Here is a 25,242-nt window from a genome sequence, read left to right as displayed (position 1 = left end):
CTTGCCCACGGGTGGAAGAAAGCGACTTGTCTACACTGCACAGTGAGCCCAGCTCTGACCCAGGTTTGAGCCCAAACCTCTTTTTGTCCACACACAGATCAGTCTGACTCCGGACAGAGCGCAGTCAGGGCCCAAGTCCTAGGACTCTGCTGGCACGTGGGTCTGAGCCTGCGTCCTGGTGTGACTCCGGTCCGAGCCCTGTTGTTTTTCAGTGTGGACACAGCGCAAGCTGCAGCCCCGTGAGAAGGTCTGTGCAGTGCGATATGGACCATTAGCACAGCCAGGAGACCCAGGGCAGCAATTGTAAGCCCAGGTTTGCAGTGCAGTGTGGATGCTCACGCGTGTGAGCTCGGACGCAAGTGTCCACAAACCCGGGTCCCACAGAACTGGGTTTACAATGCAGTGTAGACGGACTCTTAGTGATTCGTTGGCACCATCCCAGGGCAGGTGTTGTTGCCAGTGGGTTGGTGATGAGGCCAGCGGATACCAGTGAGAGGAGAATTCTAATCCGGTGGCATTTTATACCCCACTAGGCAGGTGGCCGAGCTGTTACAAGGGGCCGGGCAGGGGAGAATCCGAGTCTCTGTATGAGCACAGGAGACTCTTCCCGGGGAAACGGCTGCATTTTCTGTCTCCCGGATTCCTGCCCTTGTAGCATTTTATGACACACAATGGGACTATGGGGCAATTCCCAGCTGGCTGAGGTAGCCATTACCCCCCCTCCCCCATTACCCCACGGCTCTGCTAATACCCAAGAGGAGCTGTGAGAGGAGGGGGCTGTTTGTTTAATGGGACCCTCCTGAGTTATAACCATCAATATTACACAATAACCTGGAGTGGGAAGGGCTCTAAACCCTCCAGGACAAGGTACAAGCCCCAACTTCTAACCAATGGGGGTGAGGGATGAATCTGTCCCCGGGGCAGGTTATTCCATCGCTGTCCAGTACAGGGGTGTCCTGCCCCTCCCGCTGAAGCAGTTGGTGCTGCTGCTGTTGGAGTCGCTCCCTTCAGATCTGCTCAGCTGGCAGCTCTGCCCCGTCACAGGGCTCAGCTGGGAATCTGTGTCTGCTGCTCTCCCGGTCCCTGTCCTGCCAGGGGTGCAGGGACTTCATGGGGCAACCCTCAGGGGCAGAAAGGGGGTAGGACCCACCCACTCGAGATATTCCAGGTTCTCAAATGGAACCATATTGACTTCTTGTAACTGTTCGCATAAGGGGAAGCGAATTCATTGCTGCCAATTCAGGCATGGCTGTAACTACCCTGTTTCCCCGAAAATAAGACATCCTCCGAAAATAAGGCCTACTTACAGTTTTGCCTCTCGTTGTAATATAAGACCTCCCCGATAATAAGACCTCCCCGATAATAAGACCTCCCCGATAATAAGACCTCCCCGATAATAAGGCATCCACCGATAATAAGGCATTTTTCATTTCTGAAAAATAAGACATCCCCTGAAAATAAGACCTAGCGCATCTTTGGGAGCAAAAATTAATATAAGACACTGTCTTATTTTCGGGGAAACAGGGTACTCTATAAACAGAAAGAACAGGAGTACTTGTGGCACCTTAGAGACCAACAGATTTATTAGAGCATAAGCTTTCGTGGGCTACAGCCCACTTCTTCGGATGCATAACTCCTGTTCTTTTTGCGGATACAGATTAACAGGGCTGCTACTCTGAAATCTATAAACAGACATCACCAATCAGAGCTGGGGGTTTGTCCTCACGGACTCCTGGGAGCTACGGATGATTCACACCAGCTGGGGATCTGACCCCGCTGCAGTGGAGTGATGGCTAATTTCACCAGCTGGGGATCTAGGGTCAGTGATTTCAGTGGAGCTGAAGCAAGTGGGATCTGGCCCCACCCTCTCTACATGGAACTGACCCCAGTGTTTGCATTATAACCCTGCCTAGGGGCGCCATTGTGTGGGTGCCTGCACAGATGGTACTGCCCCACCCGACCCACAGGCTCAAATCATAGCAACAGTCGAGAGGCAGGCAAACAAGTCATAACAACGATGTGGCAACCGGTGACTGAAACAGATGGCGGGGGGAGAGAGGGGAGTGCAGTGAGCAAGACTTAGGTAGCCGGTGATCGTCACAGCTTGTCCTTGGCCTAGTAACAGTGCCACAGCTCTGCAATATCTATTGAGGGCACAGAGCTGGGGGCGCAGAGAACCCCTGCCGGGGGGGTTAGTGATGGTAATTCAGTTTATTAGCCTGAGGTAGAATTTGGGGTTCGTTTGCCTGTTTGACTTTTGATATGTTTACGTCCTCACTAACACGGGTGAACAAAGACTCTGTGTGTTGCATCTACCTGTGGCCAGGTGGGGTTTATAGCACATGGTGAGACAAGAGAAGGAAGAGCGTAAAAGTCTGGCTGGGGATGGTGGGAGTTTGAGGTACGAGCGGACACTGGAAGACTGCTCAACTCCTCTCTCAAGCCAAGGTCAAGCAACCAGTCGGGGGGGCGGGAGGGGTGTGTGTGTGTGTGTGTGTGTGTGTGTGTGAAGCATAAGAAAGGCTAAAAGCCAAAGAAACAATGACCTTGCCTGGCTGAAACACGCCCTCACTCCTTGCCCCGTACAAGAAGTGCTGATGAAGCCCCCAGATTCATGATTCTCCAGAACAGAACATGGCCATAAATTGTAAGGGGTGGGGCCGGGGGCAGGCACGACAGGTCTGATTAGGCCTGATAGGAAAGAGGAGGGGGGATGGGAAAAGCTCTGCTGGTGTGCAGAGCTCTGGCTGTACTTACTTGGTAACCACAATGAACATTGTGCCTGGAACTGTGGCCTTCTGCTTTGGGCCTGCGTGACAGGAACTGAGGGAGGGCGAGGGGAAGCCCTGCCAGGGGAAATTTGGGGGTGGTTGCAGGAAGTCCTGCAATGGGGAAGTAGAGGAAGGTGGCATCAGGCAGCCTGTGGGGCGGGGGAAGGGCAGGATATGAGGAGATCCAGGGAGCAATGAGGCCAGTCAGCACATGCTACAAAGTGCCCCCCCCCCTTACTAATGTAACAACACTCCAGGCCCAGAGGGGTTTGTGGTCCCAGCCAGCTCGAGGTGCGGCACTCGACTGAGCCCAGCGATCCACGCTGCAGAACCACTGCCGAGCCCGCGGGTGATTTCACGGGCAGCACAGAGACGGGCAGAGCGTTTGTGCCCAACGACTTGCGCTAACGACGTCCCCACTGCAGTACTAGCTCTGGCATCAGCAGTGCTCGAGCTACGGGTCCCCCCAGCCCCAGCGGGGCGGCTGGCTCGTGGTTACAGCACCGCTTCGCTTCACTCGGGCTAGAGGTTTGTAGGTGTGCACGGGAGCTGGCTCAGGGCAACGCTCGAGTGGCCCGTCCAGCTCACCCTGCGGCAAAGACAAGTGCCCAGAAACAGAAGAAAAGCTGCCACACTCTGGAGAGTTTTATGGCTAGTAACAAATGTTGCTATTTAGTATACGGGGCAGTGTGTGTGTGTTAACAACACAACCCTGCCAATACAAAACACTCCAGGGCACTGGCAATTCACTCCCTGGGCAGAGGGTAAGAGAGAATAAACATGACAGATGTTCATCTCTGAGCCTGGTGTGACGTTGTGCAGTCTATATGGCTTTATAAAAACATGATCATAAGTGAATAGCTGTGGCGCAAACCTAGTAACTGGGATATGCTTCATGCAAAAGGTCTCTTGTAAGGTATCATTACAAAGCTCATAATCTACTGAGTGTGATCATCCGATTTGTAGAAATGTACCACTCTTGTATCAGAAACTAGAAATATAAAACATAACTCTGAGGGCCTATTGTAATTATGCAAAGTGTGGGCCATTAAGGATGGTTTGGAATCTTGATGACTCCCATTAACAAGGACCATTGTCTGTAGATGGCTGTGTTTACCTGTGAGTCTTCCTGTATACTGTGTGCTGGCAAGTGAGTAATGAAGTCTTGCAGTGACATGTGATCATGTCACCTGAACTGCAATCCATCTTTAACCTGGTGCTTTTCCAGTGAGGGGGGGTGGAAACCCAGAGAGACAGAGAGTTCCCGCCTTATGCAAAAGATATATAAAGGGGGGGGAAGAGAACAGAGAAGGGGAGAAGCCATCATGAAGAATCTCCTAGCTACCACCTGAGCTGCAACAAGAGCTGTACCAGGGGAAAGAATTGTGCCCAGGCCTGGAAGGTGTCCAGTCTGAGAAAAAACTTACTGAAGCATCTCTGAGGGTGAGATTATCTGTATTCAGTTTGATTAGACATAGATTTGTGCATTTTATTTTATTTTGCTTGGCGACTTACTTTGTTCTGTCTGTTACTACTTTGAACCACTTAAATCCTACTGTCTGTATTTAATACAATCACTTTTTATTTAGTAATTTACTCAGAGTATGTATTAATACCTGGGGGAGCAAACAGCTGTGCATATCTCTCTATCAGTGTTACAGAGGGTGAATAATTTGAGTTTGCCCTGCATAAGCTTTATGCAGAGTAAAACGGATTTATTTGGGTTTAGACCCCATTGGGAGTTGGGCATCTGAGTGCTAAAGACAAGCACACTTCTGTGAGCTGTTTTCAGGTAAACTTGCAGCTCTGGTACAAGTGATTCAGACCCTGGGTCTGCGTTGGAGCAGACGGGAGTGTCTGGCTCAGCAAGACAGGGTGCTGGAGTCCTGAGCTGGCAGGGAAAACAGGAGCAGGGGTAGTCTTTGCACATCGGGTGGCAGCTCCCAGGGGGGTTTCTATGATCCAAGTGGGCACACCTGGGTCTACACCAGGGGTGGGCAAACTTTTTTGGCCGAGGGCCACATTGGGGTGGGGAAATGGTATGCAGGGCCGGGGCAGGGGTGCATGAGGGAGTGTGGGGTGTGGGACGGGGTGCGGAGTGCAGGAAGGGGCTCAGGGCAGGGGTGCAGAAGGGGTGTGGGGTGTAGGAGGGGGCTCAGGGAAAGGAGTTGGGGTGAAGGGCGCGACAGGGGGCTCAGGGCAGGGGGTTGGGAGCCGGGGGCAGGAGGGGTTCGGGCTCCGGGGGGGGGGCAGCGGCGCACACACACCGGGGCCAGGGCAGGCTCCCTGCATGCCTGCCCTGTTCCCAGCCCCGCGTCGCTCCAGGACCATAGCACAAGCCCGAGTCTGTAGTCCTGGGCTCTGAGACTCGCTGCCGTGGGTGTTTTGCAGTGTAGATGTACCCTGGGTTATTACAGAGCGCCTGGAACCCGCCCACTTTGCAGTGATGATGCAGGTGAAATCATCTCGGAACTGTTAGCGATTAACTTCAAGAACTCCTGGAAGGTGGGTGAGGTCCCATAGGGATGGAGAAGGGCAAACATAGGACCTACTGTTAAAAAGGGAAAGAGAGGAACCAGGGAATTATAGACCAGTCAGTCTAACTTTGATCCCTGGAAAGGGACTAGAACAAACAAACAAACAATCAGTGTGTAAGCCCCTAGCCTAGAGGATAACCGGGTAATAAGTAAGAGTCAACATGGATTTGTCAAGAAAAAAATCCTACTAAACCAACCTAATTTCCTTCTTTTAACAGGGTCACTGACCTAGTGGAGAAGCAGGAGACGTGATGTATCTTGATTTTATTACAGCCTTTGACCTAGTCCCACGTGACATTCTCACAAGCAAACTGAGGAACGTGGTCTAGATTAAATTACTATAAGGTGGGTGCACAACTGGTGGAAAGTCTGTGCTCAGAGTGGTTATCAGTGGTTTGCTGTCCAGCTGAGAGGATGTATCTAGTAGGGTTTAGCAGGGGTCAGTTGTAGGTCAGGTGCTATTCATTATTTTCATTAATTACCTGGATAATGGAGTGGAACGAATGCTTATAAAATGGGAGGCTGATACCAAGCTGGGAGGGGTTACAAGCACTTTGGAGGACAAGATTAGAATTCAAAATGACCTTGATCAATTGGAGAATTGGTCTGAAATCAGCAAGATGAAATTCAATAAGGACAAGTGCAAAGTACTACACATAAGAAGGAAAAAAATAAATGGACAACTACAAACCGGGGACTAACTGGCCAGGTGGTCGTAGTGGGGAAAGGGATCTGGGGGTTCTAGTGGATCAAAAACTTGAATGTGAGACAACAATGTGATGCAGTTTCAAAAAAGACTTGAACATCATTCTGGGGTCCATGAACATGAGTGCCGTGTGGAAGACAGAGGAGGTCATTGTCCAGCTCGGTTCGGTGCTGGTGAGACCTCATCTGGGGCACTGTGCCCAATTCTGGACATTAAGAAAGATGTGGCCAATTTGGGAGAGTTCAGAGGAGAGCAACAAAAGTGATAAAAGGTTTAGAAAACCCGACTTATGGGGAAAGGATGAAAGGATTGGATGTGTGTAGTCTTGAGAAGAGAAGGCTGAGGGGGGACCTGATAACAGCCTGCAAATACGTTAAGGGCTGTTATCAAGAGGACTGTGACCAACTGTTCTTCATGGCCACTGATGGCAGGACAAGAAGTAAGGGGCTGAATCTGCAGCAAGGGAGATTCAGGTGAGATATTAGGGGGAAAAAAATAACTCAGAGGAGAGTGAAGCTCTGGAACAGGCTTCCAGGGGAGGTTGTGGAATCCCCGTCACTGTGGGTGTTTAAGACCAGGTTGGACAAACACCTGTCAGGGATGGTCTAGGTTTACTTGGTCGTGCTCAGCGCAGGGGGCTGGACTTGATGACCTGTGAGGTCCCTTCCCGCCCGACATTTTTCAGATCCTACGTTTGATGAACTGGTTCTTTGAGGAGCTCAGGGGCAATTTGCCTCCTCGGATATTTGCTTTTAAGCCTTGTCAATCCGAAATATTTGTTGATTGAAAATGGGGTCAGCCCCGGCTCTGGCTGCCGTTCCACCCTGGCTCAGTAAATGCGCATCAAGTAACAATGGCTCCAAAGCTAAAAGCCTCCAAGGCCCATCGACGTGAGAGACTCAAGTTCAATTAAAGGTCTCGCACAGGGCGGGGGACTTGCCCAAGGTCACCCAGCGAAGCAGTGGCAAAGCTGTGAACAGAATTGAGCTCTCCTGAGTCCCAGCGTGGTACCCTGGCTACTAGACCATCCTGTCCCATAGGAGTCCATGGGTGCTGAAGTAGATAGAAACAGGAAGGAGGCATCCTGTCTGCACCAGCCAGAATGGAGGGGGAGCTGCGAAGGAGGCTGCTCAACCCAAGCCAGGGAGAGGAGGATGGGCCTTGCCTCTGCTTTTAGCTCCCCTTTCCTTTAACCCCTGGAGTTCTGACAGGAAGAAGGGACAACGGTAGATGTGGGGGGTGTCAGCACAGGGATCAGAGCCCAGGCAGTGGGGGTCCAAGGCCTAAAGCCACCAGAGGCTCTCCTTTTTTTCAGGGCTGCTCCGGGGATGTTAGTGCAAGTTAGAGCAGCCCCAGGGTTACTCTAATTTGCAGCAGCCTTGCAGAGTCATGCTCACTCCTAGCCCTAGCTGCACCCCCAGCAGGCCTCTATGCTGGGGGCTGTGTAGGAGGGGGGCACAGGGCTTCTGAGCAAGTCCAGCAGCATAAGGGGCTCAAGGGGGGTGGGGAGAGAATCCACCACACTGTCATCGCTCCTCGTCCTGGAGGGGTGGTTTAGCCTTCCCCAAGCTCACGTCTGACTCTCACAATCAAACACCTTCCGCAGGGCTTGTCTACATGGGGAAATGGACTGGAATAGCTCCCGTGGGCCGAGCTGTTCCGGAATAGCTCCCGCTGTTCCGGAATAGCTCCCCTTGTTCCAGAAGTGAATGAAGCTGAACCAGAACGAGGTGATCTGATTTCAGAATGAGAGCGCCCGCCCTGGGAGTCACTCCAGAATAGCTCTGGCCCTTTAATGTCTCTCCCTGTCTTACTCTGGAATCACTTCTTCAGGTAGCCCAGGCCTCAGATGGGAGCCTAGCAACTGCTGTCACCTGGGTAACGCTGCTCTGGGGACCACAGGCCTTTTCCTGTTTGCTGCCTGCAGAGAAAGCCGGGCTAAATAAGCACCGCGGCTGGAGAGGCCAGGCTGGGCGGCCTCAGGGAAGTCCCTGGCGTGGAGCAGACAAAAGCAGAACCAAAAGAAGGAAGCTGAGGCTGGGAAAGTCAGGCTGCAGAAACAGTACCTGTTCACAGGTGAATCAATCATTGGGACAGCTCGCCAAGGCCGAGGTGGTTCCCATGGCAGGCAAAACCAGTAAACCGAGATTAGCTATCTTCCTGAAACACGCTCTGTTTAACACGTAACTGTTCTGGATGCCGGACGTGCTGCGGGGGAGGGTCTCTGGCCTGTGGTAGACGAGATGATTTTAACAGGCCCTGCTGGCCTTTGACCTGGGGAAAGAACCTGATTTTCAGCGTCCCTGATACTCGGCTGTTTCTGCAAATTTGGCCCTTTTCAATGACTGACTGTCGTCCGCGCTGCGGGCACGGCTGATGCTGCAGCGTTGTTCCCGCTCACAGCGCAGCGTGTTCGGTCAGTGTGTGATTCGTAAGGCCCTGGGCTCGGTTCAGTGGTGAAGGCGCTCGGCCAGGTTCATTGTTGACAAACCGCGGTGCTAGTGTCCCGTAGGAGCCACAAGGACACTAACACATGTATACCCGGGACAATGGTACCGGCTCAGTCAGCGCACCAGGGTCCTGTCCCTAGATCAGTGTAAAGTCACCCCTCCTCTGGCATCTCCTCTTTTGGCATTGATACAAACAAGTTACATGTGACGCTTCAGACGTTTAGTTACCGCCCTTGGCCTTGTACCTTCTAGTTCCACCAAAACATCCTTATCTGTTATTCTGTCATCCCCTCCTTGTCGTAAGAGGGGTCAGTGTGTTCCTGCACCATCTCTCGGGAATGTGCTGACGTGTTCTCTTGAGGGATCTGCGTGTTTTTGTACCAGCCTCTCCGCTCAGGATATGCTCACTTGGTGTGAGCTAAAACGTATTTTGCAGAGGTCAGTTATGCCAAGAGGTTAGTTATGCCAAGGACTCCAGCCAGGCCCATGCTAATCAGAACAAAAACCACGGCCATGCTGTAGTTTAGTGCCTGGAGCACCAGAGTGGGTGACAGAAGACCTGGGTTCTAATCCTGGTTCTGCCACTAAACTGTGGTGTGACTCTGAGCAAGTCCCCTCTCTGCACTGTTTCCCCTCCCACCCTTTGGTTAGATTGTGAGCTCTTTGGGTAAGGGACTGTGTCTGCATAACTGGGCCCTGATCTCGCTAGGGTAGTGACTGTCACTGTGTGTCTGTGCAGCGCCTGGCACAACAGGGCCCTGATCTCAGCTGGGGCAGGGACTGTCTCTCCCTGTGTGTCTGTGCAGCGCCTGGCACAACGGGGCCCTGATCTCAGCTGGGGCAGGGACTGTCTCTCGCTGTGTGTCTGTGCAGCGCCCGGCACAACGGGGCCCTGATCTCAGCTGGGGCAGGGACTGTCTCTCCCTGTGTCTGGGCAGCACCCGGCACAATGGAGCTCCAGTCTTGGTTGGTGCCCCGTGCCACTTCTGCAAGAGAAGTAGCTAATAATATTAACTGTAGGTGCGTTGGCACCAAGTACATGGGAGATTCTCAGAAGCTACGGTGATGAGATAGAACTTGCAGCACTAAGGGCTGGAATGAGGGAGACAGACGAGCAATCTGCATTCCCAGGTGTCTGTGCAAAGTCTCGCTCACCCTGCCCAGCAGCCCGCACCACTGAAGCCGAGGTGGAAAGGAAATGCCCCGTGTCCCCTGAGGTAAAGTCCTGGTGCCAGAGGAGATCACATTCTTTAATGCCTTAAAAGTAGCCATGTGGTTGGTGTAAGTGAAGGTTGGGAATTTGGTGGCCCAGAGACCAGTAGCTGGAGCAGGAGAATGTGCTACACGGGGGACGGGGACTGAAAATTCAGCAGCGCTGGCTCATTGCTCTTACTTACTAAACCCTTGTGTGGGGAACCCTGTGCACCCCAGTACATTAAGGGCCCCTTTATCAGCCAGGAGATCTCTCTGATCACTGGGATGTGTCCTGAACCCCACTAAACTGTTTGTTAACATAAAGACTTTCCTCATTGTCTATGAGCTGGGTTTGAAGTGGGGAAGTGGGGACAGTTAGCGCCACAACATAGAACTTGAGGTGGCAGCAGAAGTAGGCTGTTATCCGTTATGCGAATGGACCAATAGAGGGGTACAAGAGTCTCCCTTTGCAATGCATGACACTGAATGTATTGAAAAGGCAGGTTATTATCTCAGCCTGGGGGAGCAGGAGTGATAATGAACAAGCAACTCAACATGAGCTCCCAGTGCGATGCCGTGGCAAAAATCACAAACGCAATCCGTGAATGTGTAAACGGGAGCTGTGAGCAGGGGAAGGCGGGTGATTTAACCTCTGTGTACGGCACTGGTGAGACTGATACTGGACTAGTATTTCTACTTCTTGTGTCTGTTTTAAAAAGGATGTTGAAAAATCAGAGAGGGGCGGAGAAGATCCACGAAAATGATTGCCGGCTGGAGAAAAGGCCTCATGGTGAGAGATTTAACGAGCTCCGTCTGTTTAGTTTCTTAAACAGAAGATTGAGAGGTCTTGGACCTGCCCTGGGAGGAAATACCAAGTGCTAAATGGCCCTTTAAGCTAACAGAGAAAGGCAGGACAAGGACCAATGGCTGCAAACTGAAACCAGACAAATTCAAATGAGACATAATGCACAGGTTTTCTAACGGTGAGTGATTAACTCTGGGACCAAATTCCCTAGGGAAGCGCTGGATTCTCCACTACTTAATGTCTTTGGGCTAGGGCTGTCAAGTGATTAAAAAAACTAATCGCGATTAATCACGCTGTTAAACAGTAATAGAATACCATTTATTTAAATATTTTTGAATGTTTTCTACATTTTCAAATGTATTGATTTCAATTGCAACACAGAATACAAAGTGTACAGTGCTCACTTTATCTTTGATTACAAATATTTGCACTGTAAAAAAACAAAAGAAATAGTATTTTTCAATTCACCTCATACAAGTACGGTAGTGCAATCTCTTTATCATGAAAGTTGAACTTGCAAATGTAGAATTATGTACAAAAAATAACTGCATTCAGAACTAAAACAATGTAAAACTTTAGAGCCTACAAGTTCACTCAGTCCTACTTCTTGTTCAGCCAATTGCTCAGACAAACAAGTTTGGTTGCAGTTTGCAGGAGATAATCATAGAACTGGAAGGGACCGCAAGAGGTCGTCTAGTCCAGTCCCCTGCACTCAAAGCAGGACTAAGTATTATCTAGATCATCCCTGATAGGTGTTTGTCCAACCTGCTCTTAAAAATCCCCAATGATGGAGATTCCACAATCTCCCTAGGCAATTTATTCCAGTGCTTCACCACCCTGACAGTTAGGAAGTTCTCCCTGATGTCCAACCTAAACCTGCCTTGCTGCAGTTTAAGCCCATTGCTTCTTGTCCTATCCTCAGAGGTTAAGAAGAACCATTTTTCTCCCTTCTCATTGTAACAACCTTTTATGTACTTGAAAACCATTATCATGTCCCCTCTGTCTTCTCTTCTCCAGATTAAACAAACCCAGTTCTTTCAATCTTCCCTCATAGGTCATGTTTTCTAGACCTTTAATCATTTTTGTTGCTCTTCTCTGGACTTTCTCCAATTTGTCCACATCTTTCCTGAAATGTGGCACCCAGAACTGGACACAATACTCCAGCTGAGGCCTAATCAGCGCAGAGTAGAGCGGAAGAATGACTTCTCGTGTCTTGCTTACAACACTCCTGTTAATACATCCCAGAATGATGTTGGTTTTTTTTTTTGCAATAGCGTTATACTGTTGACTCCTATTTATCTTGTGATCCACTATGACCCCCAGATCCCTTTCCACAGTACTCCTTCCTAGGCAGTCATTTCCCATTCTGTATGTGTGCAACTGATTGTTCTTTCCCAAGTGGATACTTTGCATTTGTCCTTACTGAATTTCCTCCTATTTACTTCAGACCATTTCTCCAGTTTGTCCAGATCATTTTGAATTTTCATCGTGTCATCCAAAACACTTGCAACCCCTCCCAGCTTGGTATTGTCCGCAAACTTTATAAGTGTGATCTCTGTGCCATTATCTACTACATCATTGATGAAGATATTGAACAGAACCGGACCCAGAACTGATCCCTGCGGGATTCCTTCCAGCATGACTGAACAACTGATAACTCCTCTCTGGGAACGATTTTCCAACCAGTTATGAACCCACCTTATAGTAGCTCCATCTAAGTTGTATTTCCCTAGTTTGTTTATGAGAAGGACGTGCAAAACCATATCAAAAGCCTTAATAAAGTCTAGATATACTACATCTACCACTTCTTCCCCCCCCCACCCCCCATCCACAAGGCTTGTTACCCCGTCAAAGAAAGCTATCGGGTTGGTTTGACACGATTTGTTCTTGACAAATCCATTTTGACTGTTATTTATCACCTCATTTTCTTCTAGATGTTTGCAAATTGATTGCTTAATTATTTGCTCCATTATCTTTCCGGGTACAGAAGTTAAGATGACTGATCTGTAATTCCCCAGGTTGTCCTTATTTCCCTTTTTATAGATGGGCACTATATTTGCCTTTTTCCAGTCTTCTGGAATGTCTCCCATCTTCCATGACTTTTCAAAGATAATTGCTAATGGCTCAGATATCTCCTCGGTCAGCTCCTTGAGTATTCTAGGATGCATTTCATCAGGCCCTGGTAATTTGAAAACATGCTGCCCACTTCTTCTTTACGTCACCTGAAAGTGAGAACAGGCGTTCGCATGGCACAGTTGTAGCTGGCGTCACAAGACATTTACGTGCCAGATGCGCTGAAGATTCATATGTCCCTTCATGCTTCAACCACCCGGATGATGGATTTTGCTTGATAATGATCCAAAGCAGAGCGGACTGACGCATGTTCATTTTCATCATCTGAGTCAGATGCCACCCACAGACATTTGATTTTCTTTTTTGATAGTTCGGGTTCTGTAGTTTCCGCATCTGAGTGTTGCTCTTTAAGACTTGTGAAAGCTCCACACCTCATCCCTCTCAGATTTTGGACGGCACCTCAGATTCTTAAACCTTGGGTCGATGCTGTAGCTCTCTTTAGAAATCTCGCATTGTTACGTTTTTTGCATTTTGTCAAATCTGCTGTGAAAGTGTTCTTAAAACTAATGTGCTGGGTCATCTTCAGAGACTGCTATAACATGAAATATACGGCAGAATGTTGGTAAAACAGAACAGGAGACATACAATTCTCCCCCAAGGAGTTCAGTCACAAATTTAATTAACACATTATTTTTTTTAACGAGCATCATCAGCATGGAAGCATGTCCTCTGGAATGGTGGCTGAAGCATAAAGGGGCATACGAATGTTTAGCATATCTGGCATGTAAATACCTTGCAAGGCTGTCTACAAAAGTGCCATGTGAACACCTGTTCTCACTTTCCGGTGACATTGTAAATAAGAAGCAGGCAGCATTATCTTCCGTAAATGTAAACAAACTTGTTTGTCTTAGCGATTGGCTGAAAAAGAAGTAGGACTGAGTGGACTTGTAAGCTCTAAAGTTTTATATTGTTTTGTTTTAGAGTGCAGTTATGTAACAAAAATCTACATATGTAAGTTACACTTTCACTATAAAGAGATTGCACTACAGTAGTTGTATGAGGTGAATTGAAAAATACCATTTATTTTGTTTATCACTTTTACAGTGCAATTATTTATAAAAAATAATAATGCGAGCACTATGCACCTTGTATTCTGTTATAGAAATCAATCTATTTGAAAATGTAGAAAAATAGCCAAATATTTAATAAATTTCAATTGGTATTCTATTGTTTAACAGTGCAATTAATCGCAATTACGTTTTTTAATCATAATCAATTTTTTTGAGTTAATCACGTGAGTTAACTGCAATTAAGCAACAGCCCTATTTCAGACCTTAAAATCTACGAGTCTGTGAAGGAGGGGTGGGGACTGTTGGGTATTTGAGGATATTAAGGCCGGGGGAAGCCACAACCGTGGGTCTCACATGGTGACAGATGCACTGAAAACACTTTGATGGACACACTGAGAGGTTGGACCAGGCATTGTCTGTTGCATTTGGCCCATGGTACGTTCTGACGGCTTTAAAGGAGAAGTGCATAATTAAAATAACCCACCCTGAGTGACCGTCTCTGTTCCTTCCTGGTAGGTGGAGACACAGCAGTCTCACTGCTGATTGTCCAGAAAATGGCAGAAGAGAGCGACGAAGTGACAAGCGATACCAGTAAATACTAAATACTTTGGCCTTCATTAAAAGGGAGCCTGCGGTGTGATTGGCAGAGGGACAAAAATACGGTGGATGGGTTGCGTCCTTTTTTTTATGAGGGATAAAGACAGGATAAAAGGAGTTTTTGTTGCTCTTTGGTTCATGCTTGTTTTTTACGTGAGCAATTTGGGTCTTTTCTACCCTGAAGGACTCTATGGCCAACAGGAGAACTGGTGGAGTGAAAGGCTGAAAATCTGGAATACTGTGTGCGCCCCATCTTGGAAAGGATATTGTAGAACTAGAGGGGTTCAGAGAGAGGTGACGAGAAGGATCAAGGGCCTGGGAAAACTCTCCTGTGAAGAGAGCTTGAAAAGACGGAGATTGTTACCTTGGAGAGGAGACGGGTACAAGGGACAGGATAATGGATGGGATAGAGAAGGTAGATCTGTGTCTAGCACAAGCACAAAGGGGACAGTCAATGGAATGGAAAGGTGGGAACTTCAAACTGATCAAAGGAAACAATTTTTCACACACTGGGTAATTAGATGGTGGAACTCACTGCTAAGTGACATCAGCTGATGATGTTAAGGCCAAGAGCTTAGCAAAATTCCGAGAGGAATTGGAGATTTCTATGGAGAACAGGAAGAGCCAGAGTTGTTATAATACTAACAAAAATGTTGGCAGAGATTATCCTCTTACCAGCCACTAGAGGGGGACATGGCACACAATTTCTCAAATGCATTGCCATGCTCCCTAATCTGTTTGGAGCCCCTCAGCCAGGCCAAGGGTGGGCTGTGTGAGATGGGGATAGCAAGATTTGGGGACTGCCAGTTACTTTGGGATGCACAGGGGGAGGGGAAGCAGTGATGGACACATTCAAAAGGCCTGGGCTTCGGACACAGCACTGGGCCCTGCGTGGAGGGGACTGTATGATCTGACCTTAAACAACAGTTTCTTTTGCTTTCTGGTAGGTAGAGGGGTTAATGACTCAATGCTGCTGGGTCACGGACAAGTGGAAGAAAGGAGAAGAGATGTGGGTAAATAATTATATTATTTATTAGGTACAATATGGTAACATCTAGAAACAGCAGCTGAGCCCCATTGCATGCTGCACAGACCCACAGTGTCAGTCCCTGCCCCAGCTGAGATCAGGGCCCCGTTGTGCCGGGCGCTGCACAGACACACAGGGAGAGACAGTCCCTGCCCCAGCTGAGATCAGGGCCCCGTTGTGCCGGGCGCTGCACAGACACACAGGGAGAGACAGTCCCTGCCCCAGCTGAGATCAGGGCCCCGTTGTGCCGGGCGCTGCACAGACACACAGGGAGAGACAGTCCCTGCCCCAGCTGAGATCAGGGCCCCGTTGTGCCGGGCGCTGCACAGACACACAGGGAGAGACAGTCCCTGCCCCAGCTGAGATCAGGGCCCCGTTGTGCCGGGCGCTGCCCAGACACACAGCGAGAGACAGTCCCTGCCCCAGCTGAGATCAGGGCCCCGTTGTGCCGGGCGCTGCACAGACACACAGCGAGAGACAGTCCCTGCCCCAGCTGAGATCAGGGCCCCGTTGTGCCGGGCGCTGCCCAGACACACAGCGAGAGACAGTCCCTGCCCCAGCTGAGATCAGGGCCCCGTTGTGCCGGGCGCTGCACAGACACACAAGGAGAGACAATCCCTTAAGGTGCTGTCCCTTTAGCTCAAGTGGTAATGGCTTGTGCCTTTAAATCCAGAAATCAGGCATTCAATTTCTCCTGCTGATGAGTAGCCCCCAAATTAACCCCAATAACTCTGGGCAACCGTGAAAATGTCTCTCCCAATCACCCAGTGGCCACTATCAGAGCTTCGGGGGAGGGGACAGGGGAATGACTGAGCGATGCACCCCTGCCTTGCCCTCCTGGCTTCTGGCAGTCAGAGGAGCATGGGGTTGTGTCCCTGACCATCTTGGCTAATGGCCATTGATGGACCTGTCCTCCAGGAACTTAGCTCATTCTATTTTGGAACCTAGTTATTTTTGGCCATCACCACATCCAATGGCAGGTGGACTATGCGCTGTATGAAAAAGTATCTTCTCTTGTTTGTATTAAACCTGCTTCCTGTTAATTTCATCAGGTGACACCTGGTGTTTGTGTTGTGGGAAGGGTAAATAACACTTCTCTGTTCACTTGTTCCAAACCGTTCATGGTTTTATAGACCTCCAGCCTATCCCCCCTTAGTCGTCTCTTTTCTAACAGAACGGCACTGATCTTTGTAATCTCTCCTCGTATGGAAGCTGTTCCATGTCCTTGATCATCATCAACTAGATTTATTCACTCATGGAAGCACCTAGCAAAACACGACCATTTTCATGCTCCGGCAGCATTTGCTATTGAAACGCCTTCGTCTCCTTTCATCTATTTTTTTTATTTTTTTATTTTGCAGATTTCAGCCTAAAATGCGTTAAAGATAAATGGATCCCAGTTACCGTTACTGTCGTCATCACAGCGTTGATCATCACCATAATTGCATTGGCAGGTGAGTGAAGGGTCATTACTAACCCAGCTGATTCTCATTCCTTGTCACTGGTTCTTCATTGACTGCTTGTCCTAGCCCCAAGGTCACGGTGCCCACTTGCGTTTCCCACGGCCTCTTCTCACCCCGTCTGTGCCCTGGTCTGACTCCTCCGTTGAAGCACATTCCCCTTTTCAGAGGGGAAATCTCTCTCCAGACCCTTTCCCCCAAAGAGGAAGGGCCTAACCCCATTCCCTGCCCCCTGGGAAGCAGCCCCACTAGAGCCCAGGTCTGGGTAGCGGTGTAGGGATGCAGTGGGTGGGTCTCCCTGCATCCCCCTCCCTGTGTCATCCAACGCCCAGTCTCACCTTAAACTGTCATAGGTTTGGGTGCCACCATGTGGCCATGGCTCACAATGCGTCTCGAAAATTGTTTCCAATCCATTTATCATTGTTCTTCCTCCCTCATCCGCAGTACTGTGTGTAAATGCAACTGGGAGTCAGACAGAGGATTCCGTTCCCTGATCCCGGCCAGTCTCTCGTGGCTTTGGGAGCATTTCTGAATTTCTTTTCTGTGCCAAAGCTCCTCTGTAAAACTCACGTGACGCAGAGAATCTGTCACACTGAACAGATTCTTCCCATTCCTGGCTGGGCGTCGCTGGCGCAGCAGAAAGGGGTGTGTTGGAGTGTGTGCGCCCTGCCCCCAGGAACTGAAGAGTTCCCGGAATTCCTTAGAGAAGACACATGCTGTAGGGAGTGTGCGGTGACAGCTGGCAGTGCTGGAGTGAGGGGCTGGCTGCTTGGCCTCACTGGGCAGACAGACGTTCACAAGGGATGTGAATGGCTACGGGGAGCAACGCGCTGTAGGGGTCGGGTTGGGCTGCATGGAGAGTGGGAGACTCTGGGCTGGATCCTTAGACCACTTCACATCACTCTGGGGACTCAAGTGGATGCAAAGAGCCCTCTGAGAATCCCCCCAATTCAGGGGCCTCCCCAGCTGGTGTGAAGCTGGTGTATGGGCTCTGCACCCAGAGTGTAGGGGATGGGTTGGGGTTGTGGCCAGAGCATGCTGCATTACAGCTGTTCTGTGCTTCCCAGGCAGCCTGAGAAGCAGAGGGTAAGTTAGAGCAACCCTGAGGCTGCTCTAAGTCACACCCGGGGAAGGTCAGGGCCCTGAATGTCCCCGAAATAGAGGAAGCGCAAAGCCAGCATCTCTTCAACATGTGCCAGACATCCACACGTGCTGTTTTGCTACAGAGCACGTGCCAGCATTTCTGCCCATAGTTAATGTGTCTGTGTATTGGGAAATCACATGGCTGGTAAAAGTTTCCATTGACCCGAACTGAAATTGTTTCTGGTTTTCAGTTCATGAAAACGTTTGACTTTTCTCCCCAACTCAGGAAGGGGAAATTCTGTAAAACCTTGAACGTTTTTTCAGGATGTTGGGTAAAAACATTTCCTGCATCCCTCGTTAGGCTCCTTCACCCTCAATCTTAGTGGCTGCTTCGCTCTCCTGAGTGGAACGCCTTGGCGAGTGTGTGTGACAGGCTGGCTTTGGGCCCAGCCACAGAGAACGTGAGTTGTTCTAGCCCCACCTAGGGGCTCTCAGCTCCGATATTAGGGGTCTCGCTCTTCGCTCTGGAGGGCCCCAGTTGTAGCCCTGGTGTGGCAACCGACACTTGTGTGTACTGAGGATGGTATGTCAAGGGGGAATCCATGAAATGCACCCACCCCTCCCATTTTTCACCCCTTGCCCCAAGGAGGCGTATTTGAATGGGCTGCCCGTCCCTGGCAGAATGGGCCACCACATATGACAGTAACGGAAGTTAAAATGGTGGACGGGCCCATTCGGATGCACGGGTACAGTGGATCATTACGCCATCTTAGCTCCACCCTGTGCTCCCCAGCCACCCCATGCAAATGGCGGCCGTACATCCAGGAGGGGGGCTCTGTCTGGGGAGCAGGGACTCTGACAAAGGTTTCGGGGTCATGGGGGTGGACACGATGAACACAAGCTCCCAGTGGGATGCTGTGGCCAAAGGCGCTAATGCGACCATGGGACGTATAACCAGGGGAATCTCGAGTAGAAGAAGACGGGTTATTTTATCTCTAGATTTGGCCCTGGTGCGACCGCTGCTGGAATCCCATGTCCAGTTCTGGTGCCCACAATTCAGGAAGGATGTTGATAAATTGGAGAGGGGTCAGAGTTGAGCCACGAGAAGGATTAAAACCTGCTTTATAGTGATAGACTCAAAGAGCTCCATCTGTTTACAAGAGAAGGTTAAAGGGTGACTTGATCCTAGTCTACAAATACCTACATGGGGCACAAATATTTAACATTGGGCTCTTCAGATTAACACGATCCAATGGCCGGAAGTTGAAGCTGGACAAACTCAGACTGGGAATAAGGCATCAGCTGTTAACAGTGAGCGTTAGTCACCCTCGGAACGAGTTACCAAGGGGCGCGGTGGACTCTCCATCACTGACAGTTTGTAAATCACGATGGGATGATGATGTAAAAGCTCTGCTCCAGGGATTGTTTTGGGGCAGTTCTAAGACCCGTGTGATGGAGGAGGTCAGACTAGATGATCACAATGGTCCTTCTGGCCTTGGGATCTCTGTAAAACGACAACCCAGGCCCGAGACGTGTGGGTCTTAGTGCCCTCTCTGGCCGGGATTCCCACGCAGAGACAGACACCCGGGATAGGTCCATCTCTCACCACTGTGCTACTTGCTTATTTTCAGCCAAGAAGACGCCCCCCTGCCCAAGCTGCCCGTCCCACGTCACTGCTGCGTGCCCGGGCGGCTGGGTGGGATACCAAGGGAACTGCTACTACTTCTCAGAGACTGAAGGGAACTGGAGCGCCAGCCAGAGCCACTGCTCTTCCCTCAACACCTCCCTGGCTTCCATTGATTCCCTGCCGGAGCTGGTAAGGAAGAGACACGAACCTTCATAACCACAGCTAGGGACATGCCAGAGCCTGGTGCCCCCTGAAGGTCTAAAGCAGCTCCTAGATTCAAGGAACTGGTTATGGAAATTCCGGGTCAGGATTTGACATTTTTAATAGAAAAAAATTGATTTTTTTCCCCCAAAATTTTCATTTTATTTTTAACTTCAAATGTGGTTTCATTTTGGGGTTTTTTTTTAACTCCAAAATCTCGTTTTTCCAAATATTAGGATTTGTTTTTTCCTTTAAAAAAAGGGAGGAATGGTAAAAAGCGTGGGAAAGAGGTGTGTGAAACCTGCCTTTAAAAAAAAAAAAAAAAAAAAAACCTATATCCCAATTTTTTTTCCAGCAGGAAAATGGTGCAAATGTTACTTTGAAAGAGAACAGAACATTTTCCAACCAACAGTACATGCCTCACGTTTTATTTATTTATTTGCTTATTTATTTAATTTATTTATAAACCATCAATAAAGACAAGTGCAAAGTACTTCACCTAGGAAGGAAAAATCAAATGCACAACTACACAATGGGGAGTAACAGGCGAGGTGGTCGTACTGCTGAAAAGGAGCTGGTGGTTCCAGTGGATCACAAATATGACTGAGTCGACAATGTGATGCTGCTGAGAAAAAGGCGAATCTCATCCTAGGATGTATGAACAGGAGTGTTGTACGTAAGACACGGGAGGAGATCGTCCCGCTCTACTTGGCACTGGTGAGGTCTCGTACTGTGTCCAGTTCTTGGTGCCTCACTTTAGGAAAGACGTGGACAATTTGGAGAGAGTCCAGAGGAGAGCAACTAAAATGATCAAAGGTTGAGAGAACCTGACCTATGAGCAAAAGTTTAAAAAACTGGGCGTGTTTAGTCTTGAGAAAAGAAGGCTGAGCGGGGACCCAATAACAGTCTTCGACTATGTTCAGGGCTTTTATGAAGAGGACACTGATCAGTTGTTCTCCGTGTCCACTGAAGGCAGGACAAGAAGTAATGGGCTTAATTTGCAGCAAGGGAGATGTAGGTTTGATATTAGGAAAAACTTGCTAACTCTCACGTTAGTTAAGCTCTGGAACAGGCTTCCAAGGGGGGAATCCCCATCACTGGAGGTTTTAAAGACCAGGTTGGACAAACCCCTGTCAGGGATGGTTTAGGTTTATTTTGTCCTGCCTGAGCACAGGGGGCTGGACTTGATGATCTCTCGAGGTCCCTTCCAGCCCTATGTTCTATGATTCCCCAAAGTTGGGAAACTGTAAGAACATGGGAGGAAACCCCCCGTTATGAAATGGGGTGGGGGGTATTTGGGTTCTTAAATAAATTTTCCTGTGGAAAAAAATCATTTTGGATGAACCCCTCTGTCCTGTGTAGTTTGACTGGCAGCTCTTTGGGCGAGGGACCAGCTTTCTGTGTGTGCAGCACCTAGCGCGTGGGGCCCTGATCCCCGTGACGGCAGCTGTAACACAGCAAAGGATATAATGTGTGTGTTCTTATCCACAGAATTTCATGCAGCGCTATAAAGGGATCCCTTACCACTGGATTGGCCTCCGGAGGGAACAAGGCGAGGGCCAGCCCTGGAAGTGGACCAACGGTACCATATTCAACAACCTGTGCGTCCCTTTTCCTCATTCGCTTTCTCAGTAGTAGGGCGCAGAGAAATGCAACAAAACCCTGGGCTGGGTGGAGAACGGGGATTGGAAGTGAGACCTCAGGATCTTAAAAGCCTGATCCTCTACTGCCTGAGCGACAGGGCTCGTTCTGGGGAGGTTGCACCTGGAGGAGACTTGTAGACTCTTCCATAGCGTAGGCACCAGAGGAGGACAGAGAGCCCCACTCGGGTAATGTGGATGACACAAGTGGGACTGGCTGGAAAAATTCCAATTCAAAGCTTTCCCTTATGGAAAATCTGATTGTGTTGAAAGCAAAATTTCCTGGAGGTAAAGGTCACTGGATGAGATTTTTCCATTGCAGAAATTGACTCAAATGTTTATTTTCAGTCAACCCCAAATTAAACATTTTCATTTTGGTTTGCCTGTGGGGTCATTGCAGCACATCATGGGAATTGTAGTTCTGGGTCCTTCCGGTCCCATTTGGTCCTGGTCTTTGATCAGACAACATCTCCCATGATGCACTGCAGTGTCTCACTCATGGGTGTTATGTGGCATTTTGGTGATCGGAAACACTGCAATGCATCATGGGAGAGGTACTCCAGTTGGGACTCAGGACCTATAGGAGAGAACAGGGGTGGAAGAACTAAGAACTACAATTCCCAAGATGCCTGCCATCAGCCCCACGGTCTATCTAATGAAAATGTTTCATTTGCGTTGACCTAAATCTTTTTTTTTTTTTTTTTTTTTTTTTTTTTTTTTTTGGAGGGGAAGAGAATTTCTATCCTGTGGGAAATCTAAATATTTTGACTTTTTGTCCCAAAACATGAGAATTTCCTGTAGGATGGAAATTCCATTTGTCACCCACCTCTGTACACATGGTTCCCCCTGAATCATTCACGAGCACATCCCATCGTTCGTGCACAATGACACCCCAATGAGGGGAATCGCTACAGCTAGGGGATGCGGCAGAAGATGCGGCAGATCCGTGGGGGAGCATCTCGGTAGCAGTGTTAGGTTCTTCCTAAGCACAGCTGGGCTCTGACTGCCTGGGGCACAAGGGGAGGCAGAGGAAACGGATGGGAAGTGTGAGGGAGGGCTTAGGAGACCCAGGAGAAGAGGATAATGGGCTCTGGATGTCCCTAGCTCTGTTTGCCAGAAGCTGAGTGTGTACGACAGGGGATGGATCAGGGGAGCGATGGTTGCCCTGTTCTGTTCATTCCCTCTGAAGCACCTGGCACCGGCCACTGTCAGCAGACAGGATACTGGGCTAGATGGACATTGGTCTGACCCAGCATGGCTGTTCTTATGAGGTTTGCTTACCCTGAGGTATTGCCTGATTTCCAGTCTAGCTGCACTAATGCGTCCAGTTCTGGTCACCTGTATTAAGAAAGACGGACTCAGACTGGAACAGGTGCAGCGAAGCGCAGCAGGATACTCGCAGGAATGGAGAATCTCTTATCAGAGGAGACTGAAAGAGCTTGGCTGGTTGAGCCTAGCAAGATGAGAGGGTCTCTCATTGCTCTCTGTAAATACCTTGGAGGTAGACACTTGGGCGGGAGAAGAGCTACTGAAGCTACAGGACAATGTTGGCACAAGAGCACACAGGGATAAATTGGCCAGGAATTAATTTGGGGCTGGAAATTAGCAGAAGGTTTCTGCCCATCAGAGGAGGCAGGTTCTGATGCAGCCGTAGGAGCAGTGGGGGAACCACCTAACTAGCCTGAGAAGTCTACGAACAGGAAGATATGCCGGGGTTTCCTGCCATAGCAGAGGGCTGGACTCAGTGACCCAGGAACTCCCTTCCAGGCCTATGTCCCCTCACACATTGGTAAGACCTGCAAGAAACTTCACAACCTCTGTTTCCTGTTCTCTGTGAGCCGGATTTTTAGGTGCTCAGCGTTCACTGTGACATTTACAGCTAGAAGTGATTAGCTCAGGGTTGATTAGTAGCAAAGCCTGGTTGAGAACCCAATTCCCCTGCATCTGAACCATTGAACCACATTGCTTCTCCGTACGTGAGGAGGAATGGGAATTGGCTGCATGTGATAACCCCACACTGCTTCTCATTGCAGGTTTCAGGTCAGAGGGGAAGGGCAGTGCGCCTACCTGGATGAACAGGGAGTCAGCAGCTCCAGGTGCTACTCAGAGAGACATTTCATATGCAGGTGGCCAGACTCAGCTCCCACTTCCCCACCACGGATCTGCACAGCTGCCTCATCACTGCCGCCGCCCCCCCAATCCGTCGGTAGATCTCCCGCTCCCATTTACCATCACCAAGCGGTGATTGGCTGATAGCTCTGCCCGTCTCTGCACCCGGGTGTCCAGAACATATAGACTCCCTCCCAGGATCGTTACCTTGTCGTGGTGGAGGGGCTTGCGTGTTCCGGTGAACCCCAGGGCTATGTCGTCTGGAGCCCAGTGCTCCTGGGAGGGTCACCCTAGACGAACAGGTCTGGGGGGAGGTTCCAGACTAAAACGATCCCGCGCAAGATGCTCATGAAAGCCCAACAAATAAGCACACGCACCTCACCTGGATTAGGAATATCGGACCCACCCCTGAAGCCAGGCCTGGGGGTGGTGTTAGTGAGTGTCTGATGGCCAGGCAACCCATGTAACCCGGCCGGGCCTAACCCGAAAAGGGGCCGTGGGCTCAGCACCCGCGAGGCAAAGAGTGAGGGTTGGGTGCGATGCCCGAATGGCAGCAGGAGGGATGGACCACGCTGGGCTGGCCTCCGCGATGGAGACTGGCCTGACACTAACATGCAGGGAGAGGCAGCTATTCTTTGAGCTAAAGAACCAGACTTGTGAACAGCAGCTACTACAGGGGGACAGAGACCCTGAGTGTGGGATACAGACCCTTACACTTAGCAAAGGCTGTTTCTGTCTCTGGCTGTTTACAGGTAAATTAAGTGTGGGATGGTTCACAGTGGGGCTCCCCTCCTGGGTCTGAACCAAACGCCGAGGAAGGATTGGGGGGGGACCACACAGAGAGAAAAGTAACAGGATGGACAGTGTCAGTTACGCTGCTTCTACCTCCATTAATAACTGGAAATTAAACCCTGTCGCTGTAGCAGGAACGTCAATGGCCTGTTGCTACTGGAGTCACTGAGTGTGTAGAAATTGGCCCCAGCTTCTGGGCAAATGCGCTGAGTGATGCATTTGGTCTGTAATAACGTGTATGTACGTGTCTGTCTCACTTGTGGCTGAATTCTGTTTATATTTATATATAATATATTAACCAACTTTTGTTGTTTTTTAAGTAGCATGGGGGGAAAACTCTCTCTTGTGGGATTTGCAGGATCTAAGGTTTTCCTTAATCTTCCTCACACTCACCCAATAAATGTGCTGTTTTGTCAGATGCTACTTGGTAGTTTGTGGCCCCTCACCTGACTCCTAGAGATGTGCCTGTCTTGCAGCAGTCCTTGCATTCAGAGGAGTGTGTTTATTGCCGCTGGGTGTCCCAGTGGAGGTGTGACAGCCGCTGTCATGGCTGACACCCCAGGAGTTGAGCCAGGGAATGTACAGAACAAGACGCATGAGCTGCCCTGGGCTGGAGCTGCAGGGCCAGGCTTTGTAGCGATGGGTGTAATGGACGTTGATCCTCTGTGGAGCAGGCGCAGGCAGCGACCTGTGACCCGCACTGACCAGTGTGTTACAGAGTCACTAATGGATCCGGGCAGAAATTTTTCGACACGCCATTTCTCTTGTCGGGAAAATGGTGATTCATCAAAAATCAAGACGTTCTGCAGGGACGTGTCTATTTTGACAAAAGTTTGGATGGAAACTTACCTGGTGGCCTACCCGCCTGGCTCCTCAGCCGCCCACCTGGTGGCCTTCTCAGGAGCCTGAGTTGTCAGACTCCCAGGTCTCAGCATTGGGGAGCTGGGTCTCCCAGGGCTTCCAAACTGTTTGGAAGTTTGCCCCCAGTGGGGTGCCAGGGAGCTGGAGAGGTGGGACTGGACGGTTTTGCAAAATTCTTCCAATATTGATTTTTTTAAAAACAATCCCTCCCATGGAAAGTATCGCATATCTGACCATTA

The 25,242-nt window shown here is 49.6% G+C and overlaps 1 protein-coding gene across 7 annotated transcripts in view; it reads left to right on the top strand.

Moving 5' to 3' along the window:
• The window catches only part of LOC101935718 (C-type lectin domain family 2 member D-like), a 68,218-nt gene that overhangs the window by 12,396 nt on the left and 30,580 nt on the right, over positions 1 to 25,242 (top strand). For 2 of the 7 annotated variants that reach the window (XM_065564124.1, XM_065564122.1), the window contains exons 2-9: positions 5,527 to 5,653; positions 10,378 to 10,448; positions 14,123 to 14,197; positions 15,151 to 15,216; positions 16,592 to 16,684; positions 19,405 to 19,589; positions 21,093 to 21,202; positions 23,275 to 24,560. In XM_065564124.1, coding sequence (XP_065420196.1) covers positions 10,379 to 10,448; positions 14,123 to 14,197; positions 15,151 to 15,216; positions 16,592 to 16,684; positions 19,405 to 19,589; positions 21,093 to 21,202; positions 23,275 to 23,494 — 819 coding nt within the window. In that variant the 5' untranslated portion in view covers positions 5,527 to 5,653; position 10,378 and the 3' untranslated portion in view covers positions 23,495 to 24,560. The other 5 variants (XM_065564125.1, XM_065564127.1, XM_065564126.1 and 2 more) reach the window with 5 other exon arrangements.

The sequence above is a fragment of the Chrysemys picta genome, chromosome 12, assembly GCF_011386835.1.
Source record: "Chrysemys picta bellii isolate R12L10 chromosome 12, ASM1138683v2, whole genome shotgun sequence".
Classification (NCBI taxonomy): Eukaryota; Metazoa; Chordata; order Testudines; family Emydidae; genus Chrysemys; species Chrysemys picta.
Note: the sequence above shows the minus strand (reverse complement) of the source record. Positions and strands in the feature narration are given on the sequence as shown.